Source organism: Hevea brasiliensis, chromosome 2 (genome assembly GCF_030052815.1).
Source record: "Hevea brasiliensis isolate MT/VB/25A 57/8 chromosome 2, ASM3005281v1, whole genome shotgun sequence".
NCBI classification, from domain to species: Eukaryota; Viridiplantae; Streptophyta; class Magnoliopsida; order Malpighiales; family Euphorbiaceae; genus Hevea; species Hevea brasiliensis.
In genome coordinates this window covers 107,503,446-107,512,459 of record NC_079494.1, presented here as the reverse complement: position 1 = coordinate 107,512,459, position 9,014 = coordinate 107,503,446, and the positions used below count along the sequence as shown (strand labels likewise).

At 34.0% G+C, this 9,014-nt stretch overlaps 1 protein-coding gene across 1 annotated transcript; it reads left to right on the top strand.

Moving 5' to 3' along the window:
* Window positions 1–1,556: 1,556 nt before the first annotated feature.
* On the top strand, window positions 1,557–5,993 carry LOC110645194 (TORTIFOLIA1-like protein 4). The gene is made up of 5 exons (XM_021798258.2): window positions 1,557–2,666; window positions 2,829–2,937; window positions 3,121–3,695; window positions 3,946–4,457; window positions 5,658–5,993. Exons 1-5 carry the CDS (start codon window positions 1,854–1,856, stop codon window positions 5,668–5,670), a joined length of 2,022 nt encoding a protein of 673 aa, XP_021653950.2. The 5' UTR covers window positions 1,557–1,853; the 3' UTR covers window positions 5,671–5,993.
* Window positions 5,994–9,014: the final 3,021 nt, after the last annotated feature.

Genomic DNA, 9,014 nt, shown 5'->3' with positions numbered 1-9,014 from the left:
TGGGTCCTCCTCCTCTCCCATGATCATCATCACATGCATCACATTGGCTACCAAGTATAGTTTATCCAAGTCAAACATGCTAGTAATAAGATCGATGGATGGGATTTGGTGGTTCTGATCGAATGATTAATGAGGCAGTTGGATCCTCATGATGAAAAAAGATTTGGAAAAGCAGGGTGATCATTTTACTGCTGCAAGCAAAATAAATATATGGTAAGGGCATCTTCTCCTCACTCACTCACCCCCAAAACCCCAAATCCCATCATGTCTTGCTTTTGCTAAAAACTCTTTGTTTCTTTCAGTTCATTGAATTTCCATCCTCGGTGTCACGTGATCCACTGTGTTTAGATCGCTTTGACAATGTTGCCTCCCATATCTTTGTCACATGCGCCGCATTTACCTCCTCTTTCTTCATTAACATAATAATAATAATAATAATAATAATAATAATCTATTTTCAATTTTCTAGCTTTTACATGTTTATCTTTTCTTCTTCATTATTTTACCAATTATTTTTTCATGGACTTGTAGCAATTAGTCCCATAGAAGTTATGCATAGCGTGTGATGATAGGAAATGAATTGCTTAGGTGGGGATGTTTTTCTGGGCATCAGTAGCTCAATTTGGTGGTATCATGTGGGATGTGGCATCAAATCAAAACATGAGTCTTGTTTTCAAGTGGTGGCATCTATGACTAGCTTTTGCATAGATGCATGAATTTATTATGTGACAAAGAATCCACCACCATATACTCTTATGTGGACATGTGGGTCATTCATAAATTAGAATTTAAGTTTAATAACCTGAGCGATTAAGATTTGAGGGCAAAAACTCGGTCCTTCAATGGGTTAGCTTGCAACAAAAGCAAGAGCTGATGATTATCATCCAATTCCACACTCTATTCTATTCTTTAAAAATTCAATTCATTTGTCTTGTAATTATTCTTCTTTTTAAAAAAAAAAAAAATTATAAAACGTTTTTCTTGAAAAAACTTCCGAAATTGTTGTTGGAGATTAAATTAAAAGCAGGAAATCATTATCATTTGTTCTCTAACTAAAGTCAAGAGAATTCAAAGTTAATTTGCTTCACCGAGCAAAAAACCAAACCACAGTCCTTACTCCTCATGCATGTTATTTTGTTTGGTTTTGTAAGAGAGCCGGCAGCCCCTGAGGAGTTCCCATGTGGGCGCATGAGCTCTTCACCCCCAAATTATTGACTGGATTCATTCTATCCTTCTGTAGATTCAGATGATCCTATTCTATGACATGCTCTACCGGCCAAATTAATATTATGAATTTCTCAAAATCAGGGGATAACCTCATTTGTCAATATTTAAGGGATAAGAAACTTGAATTATTAATTTGATAACAAAATAGTATTAAATCAAAATTTATATTAAAATCGTTTTCAATGCTTTAATGTTTTATGATCAAATTCAATGTAAAATTAACATAATTCCCAGTAAAAAAATGTGGATCTTGAAAATCATAATTCATAAGAGCCTAATTCGCAGCAGAATTTCCAAATCAATTTATAAAGTAATCAGAAATTCAAGAAATTAATTATTGAGTGCCAAATTAGAATTTGATAATTTTTTTTAATAAGTTTTTTTCAGATTGTATTTTTGGTGAAAAAGAAAAATGCACAAAATTTTTTTTTTAGGAGGGAAAAAATTCCGCTGACTTCCAAATCCCCTTGGCCCCTTCCTCAAAATTTAAATATCCATTGAAGCACCTCACTAAATGCAACTAACAAACGACTATCATCTCCCCCGCCACCGGCACTGCCGCTATAGCCACCGCCAATGCACAACCACTGAGACGAAAACAAACCCACAAATTTGAGTTCATCACAATGTCTCCTCAGAAAAGATCTCCACCTAGTCCCCCTTCAACCGTCAACGATCTCAAGAACCGGGTCATCACCTCTCTCAATAAGCTCTCCGACCGCGACACTCTCTCTCTCGCCACCACCGAGCTGGAGACCATCGCTAAGACCCTCAGCCACGACTCCTTCTCCCCTTTCCTTAACTGCATTCACAACACCGATTCCTCTTCCAAGTCTCTCGTTCGCAAGGAATGCGTCAACCTCTTGACTCTTCTCTCCAACTTCCACGGCAACTCGCTTTCTCCCCACCTCTCCAAAATGATCTCCACCGTTACTCGCCGCCTTCGTGACGCTGACTCCGCTGTCCGATCCGCCTGCGTCGAGGCCACCAGTGCTATGTCGTCGCAGATCACCAAGCCACCGTTTTCTACCCTGTCGAAGCCGCTTATTGAGTTGTTGACGCTTGAGCAGGATTTTAATGCTCAGATCGGTGCGGCCATGTGTTTGGCCGCCGCGATTGAGGCGGCGCCAGAGCCGGAGGCGGAGCAGTTGAGGAAGGTGTTGCCGAGGCTAGGGAAGTTGGTGAAGGGCGAGGGATTTAAAGCGAAAGCGGCGTTGTTGAGCGTGATGGGAAATATTGTAGGCGTTGGTGGCGCGTCGAGTAAGGGCGTGTTGGATTGGTTAGTACCGTGTTTGCTGCAGTTTCTGAGCAGTGAGGATTGGGCAACCAGAAAGGCGGCGGCGGAGGCCTTGGGGAAGGTGGCCCTTGCGGAGAAGGAGTTGTCAAAAGAGCATAAAGTTGCGTGCTTGAGTTCTCTGGAGAGCAGAAGATTTGATAAGGTGCAGTCCTTTTTATTATCCTACCTTTTCTTCTTTTTTTTTTGGATTTTCTTGATTTCTCTTTTGGTAGCTGAGAAAATGTGGGAATGGTAAGAAAATGCTTTCCTTTGCTTCTAACATTTTAGTTAGGATATTTGGCCTGATATGATATTGGTGTAACAGGTGAAGGCTGTTCGGGAGACTATGAATCGTACCTTGGAGTCGTGGAAGGAAGTTCCTGGCGTTTCTGATCAAGTTTCAGTATCATCTCAATCTAAATCTTCTTCAACAGGTAACCATTTTTATTCTAATAGTGGATCAGAATTAATTAAAAAAAATTATATCTTTCAAGTACGATTGTTCTTTTTGGTCCTGTTTTCTCCTTATGATTGAAAGAGTTTAGCGTTGCCATTTTGGTGTAATGAAATAAGCTATCAAAGATTTATGCTTTTCTGGCTTTTTTGCAATGGACCAGATAAAGCTATTGGTGAAAGCTCCCCTTCTGCCTCCGATAATTCTCATGAAGTTGGTGTCAAATCTCCTCAACCAAAGAAAACAGTGCCCGCAAACAGGTCCCCTCCATCGGATGCTTCGTCTGTGACCACTGCCAGAAAACAATACTCTGTAAAGACTAACAATGACAATTCAAAGACAGCTATGTGTCGTAAAATGGACCACAGGAAAAGCTCCACCTGGAAAATTGAAATTGCTCTACCACAAGGCACGGGCTGTGGGGATGATATCAAGAGGTGCAATTCAGGAGTTTTTGAATCAGGAGGGGATCCAAACAAGGAGAAATGTACGCCAGACACAAAACTTGTCCTCTGCAGTAGTGTCAGAGAAGATAAACAGCACAAATTTGGTGGTCTGAAATCTGGGTCAAGGGTGGTTCCATTCAATGATGATGATAACTTTTATAACAAGGATGTTGAGGTCAACAATCCAAATGAAGAATTCTTTGAGAACAAAGATATTGAGGATCTTTCTTTAATCCGTGATCAACTTGTGCAGATTGAAAACCAGCAATCCAATCTTTTAGACCTTCTCCAGGTACATTATCTGCTAATCTCATTACACATATATTCAATAATTTATGCATAGAGAGTAAACCCGTCATTGGCCATTATTCCAGTGTTAATCTAATTTAAGTGAATCCTTCCTTCACCATCCTACTAAATTTCATTCCCTATCATTCACTAATGCCTTGTTCACAATGTATCACAATAGTGAAATATTGATGCTCAAACGTTAGAGAGCCCTTTACTGACTGCATTTTTCTCTCACTTCCACTCGAATATAGAGATTCATTGGCAGCTCCCAGCATGGGATAAATTCTCTGGAGACACGTGTTCATGGCCTGGAGATGGCATTGGATGAAATTTCTTATGACTTGGCATTATCAAGCGGAAGAATTCCTAATGCTGACTCTGCGGATAACACTTGTTGCAATCTGCCTGGTGCAGAATTTTTGAGTTCTAAGTTCTGGAGGAGAACAGAAGGTCGTTATTCTACTTCAAGGTTCTCTTCACTTGGAAGCATGCAATCACCGCATGCTGCACGAAACATTCTCAATAAAGATGCCAGCACTGAAACATACAATTTGAATAGCCAAAGATTTCAGCATCAAAACAGTAGTGGATTCAACGCGAACCCATTGGCTGATGCCCGCAGTGTGGCAAGGAGGAATTTGGGGTTCTATTCAAGTCAAATGTCAAATAACACAATCCAAGATGATGGACAAGATCAAAAATCCAATGGGTTAAGTGAAATTTCATCAGTTTCTTGTCCAGCACCTGTGAACTTATGCAGCAGGTAATTAGATATCTAAGTTTTATTTTTTCTATACCTTGTACATTAAAAATTTACTTTCTACGGATTAATGAGTTTTAAGCTTTAAGTCTTGAATTTAAGTTCCGGTGTCCATTATAAAAAAAAAAAAAAAAAAAACATTCTATATTCTGCCCTACAACAGTGTTATTAAACCCGATTTGGAGGTTGACCCGGCGACGGGGCTTGATGAATGGGTTAGTAGGGTTAATGGTTTAACTAATGATTTATTAAAAATTAATTAAATATAATATTTAAAATATATAAATAAAAATTTTAATTAATTAATTAAAATTTTTATTATTTAAAATAAAATTTTTAATATTTATTAAGTTATATTTAATAAATTTTAATAGTATTTTTAAATTTATATAAAAATATTAAATAATATAATGTGTAATTTTTTTTAATATTAATGAAATATTAAGTATACGTTAAAAAAATAAATATATTAAAATAAAAAAATAACTATCAAATTAATTCTATTAATTTTTATTTTAAAAATTTTTTTTATGAAATTTTGAATTTAATTCTTTATCCCTTAAGAAAGAAAAGAAGATTTTATTGAATAATTGAACTAGTTAGGTCAACTAGATCACACTGATTTACCGATTCAATTGCTGGGATTCAATTGCTGGGTCACGCTGGATTGTTTAATTATGAACTCAGACCGATTTGAAGGCTGGTTCACTAATTTAATCAGCTGGTTCGATCGAGTTTAATAACTATGCTGTACCATCATATTTTGACATTGATTGACTAAATTTTGTTGAATGCTTCTGCCTTCTGGTATCTTAACCCACTTTTATAATCAGCATTAGGCCCAGTGAATGTCTCAAAGGCTGCAGCCTGCAAATGATTCCAAAAAAATTTTATAATGGCATGAAAAGCTTTGTTCTTTTGCATTTTCCTATTTCTTTTCTAGTTGAATTTTTATTGTTTTGGCATACAAAGTAAGAAATCAAATATTACAACTTCTCACTGAAGTCCAACATTTCGTGTATCCAAGTAGTTGGACATTATAGCTGAATCAAATATTAATTATTATTTTTTAAAATATTAATTATAATTTTTTTACTGTAACATTAATTTTCTGAGTCATTGCCATTTGCTTTTTATGATTAAATAATTGCAGTTTCCTGGTTTTCCATACTAATCTTTGTGATCACTCTTGTATATTGTCAGATTGTCTGCTTAGTCAAAGTGGGAGCATTTTTCAACAGCAAACTTACCTGAGAACAAGCATCCTTGGTCATTAAAACCTGAAGATGGCATCAAGTCCGCCACAGAAGGTCATGAATGTGAAATTTCTTACTTACTGCTGCCTTATTGATTATTTGAGACTGCTGTAAAATACTATCCAAATTCCCTAATTTAGAGGCAGCATTGTCTTTTATGAGGTGCCAGAGCAAGTCTCTGCAGAAAATAGTCTTATTTAGCATTTGCATCCTCACCGATTCATGCTGTACAGTCTATAGTCTTCAGTCCTCCACACTGCACGCCTTTTTGCGGCTTGTTTTACTTGTTCTGTATGGTGAATGATAGCATGCATTTTTGTTGGAATTTCTTGATTTGTTCTTGTAGGCTTATACCCAACTGTGAATGAATAATTTGCTAAGTTGTGGGAATGCAGCCCATATAACTAGGAGTGAGCACCAAAATGAATTAAATCAATTTGGTTTTTCAAGTTCGGTCTTTTCGGCTCTTGGTTTCGGTCTGGTTAGTAATTCTGAAAATTTTTGGTTTTTTCTGGTTAATTTAGTTAATTCAATAAAAAAATAAAGCTAACAGAACCGACAGAAATATAAAACTATGCCATTTTGGTCGCTCTATAGTTTAAACCCTTACATGCTAGTATTACCCTGCTGCCCCCTCTTTGCCTTTTTCTCTGTGGCTATGCCTCCCTATCTTCCTTTTGTTTTGGATCAAAGGAAATAGAAAGAAGAGAAAAGAACAAAAAAATTGATTTCTCTAAATTCTGTTATTTGGACATCAAATAGCATAGATAAAGGAAAAGAAAAGAGGAGAAATTTTATTTCTCAACTCTTCTGTAATTAAACCTAAAACATTAAAATGTCAAGTAAATTTTTTTTTGTTTTCGATTTTTCTTACTCTAGGGTACCTGACTCTTTCTCACTCTTTCTCTGTCATGGTAGGCAATTTTCCCTTGCCCCTCTAGGCAGGGGAGGACGCCCTTCCTCCTGCCTGAGATGTGGGTCCCTCTCTGCCCCCAGCTGGGATTGTAGATAGTTTTTTTGATTAAAAAGCAACTAATGGAGAATTGAAGAGGGTTTGTCATGGCTGTTTGTAGCTTTGTGGTTGTTGCTTCCAGGCTCTTTGCATGCAAATTTGGTTCTTATTGGATGGGGTTTCAATGCAACCTGCGTTGTGTTTGTCTTTCTTTATTGGTGTTACTGGTGTTGGTACTGAGAACAATGTCAGAAGCAAATGGGAAAGTTTCCTCGATGCTAGTGTCTGTAGAGATTGATCAAGGATAAGTGGTGATTTTAGAGTCTTGAGAGCTTGCTACACCAGCTTGCACACCCATGGTTGGGCTCTTGGTGTTTGGTTCTAGTACTTCTCTTCTTGCCTTTTTTACTAGGGTTTTCTTGGGTCGTAGCTGTACTTGAACCTCTTTGTTATTCCTTATGTACTGTTTCCCAGTAACAGCCTGTGGAGATGGTGGCGGCAGTAGTAACTGCAAGGTTCTTGCTGACATCTATGATGCACGAAAATGGGAGGGGCAGCGTTTCCCCGTTCCAGAAATGTTTCCCTGTCGGAAACATGAGGACATAGCGAGAAAACTTCTTTGGGCTGTTTTCGCAATTCCTTCAAATTGGAAACGCATTTCCTTTACCGAACGTGTGTTTCTTTTAAAAAACAAAAAACTAAAATCTAAACTTAAAAAGGATCATGCAATCTGGGTTAGGTTAAAACCAAATTGCACTGCAAGAAAGAAGAAGAAGAAGAAAAAGACCTCATACCTAAAGACACGGCGGTGACAACTCAGGTGAGTATATCTGATGCTCTGCCTCCATTTCCCATCCCGTGCTTTGTTTTCTTCTTTTTTTCTTTTTTTTATTAGAACCATCCCATGCTCTGTTTCCTCCCATCGACATAAAAGAGGTGAACAATCCCGTGCCCTGTTTCCTCCCATCTACATAAAAGAGATGAATACTGTTACTCATATCACTGATTGCTTTCTTGTGCAAAGTGCCCGTGATTGAAACCTTTACATTGGTTTTGAATTTGGGTTTGGGGGTTTGGTTTAGAATTTAATTAGGGAATTGTCTTGCACGTGATTAATAATAATTTTAATATATAAATAATATTAATTTATATATATATATATATATTTAATTTTAATACATAAAAATTAAATAATATCTTAAATTTTTTTATTAATTATTTTAAATTTTATTTTTTATTCATTAAATATTGTTTCATATATTTTATTAATTTTTTTTATCTCTTAAACTTTTTAAGGAAGATTTTATAATAAAAATATAGTAATATAAAAAAAATATTGATTAAGAAATAAAATCTTTTAAAATTAGTTCAATCATTTGATTATTTTTATTATTTTAAATATCAAAATTTTATTAAACCCTCTTAATATATTAACGAAATATAAATATTATCTTTATTCACTAATATTAATATTATTTTTAAAAATAATATTAATAATATAAAAAGCATAAATAAAATGAAAATATATATATGTAAAATTACAAGTATATATAATAAATATATGTTAATATACTATAACTTACCTTATAATGATAATTACTTATTATAGTATTAAGAGAGTAACTATTAAATAATTTATAACTTATATATACGTAATTAAAAAAGTACTAACTTAATTATAATTTAAAATAATTAATTAATAAAAATAATAAAATTAAATAAATTATATTTTATAAATAAATTGCGAATATATATATATATATATATTATTTTTCATTAAAAAGTAATATGATAGTTTATAAATAATAAATTTAATCACAAAAATTTTGAGTTTTAAAAAAAATCATTTACATCATAAAAATATAGTAATGATAATAATAATATACTTTAAAAAAAAAGAAAAGATAATTAAATAGAAAATTTATGTGGTAATATAATAGAAAACCTATGTAGTAATATCGTGAAGAACAATGCTACATATCAACCCTTGGGAAATATCTTCCAGCTCTTCATATATGTGTGTATGTGTTTAATTAGTTTGATTAATTTTAATTTATCTTATATGTTTAATTAATTTATTTTTCTATATATTAATTATTTTAATTATTTATAATTATAAATATATATATAATTTTAGTAATTAATCAATTAATTAATTTAGACATGCATTAATTATTTTATATTGATATATATTCCAAAGTGTTTTTATTTAAAATAACAGAATCTTATTTTTTTTCATAAGACTAAATATTTTTTAAATATGTTGGCAAATTAGTTACTATACTAAAAGCTCCATTTAGCAATGAAGTTGTTAGGTAATTTTTTTATATATAATTTGTTTGAATTATTGAA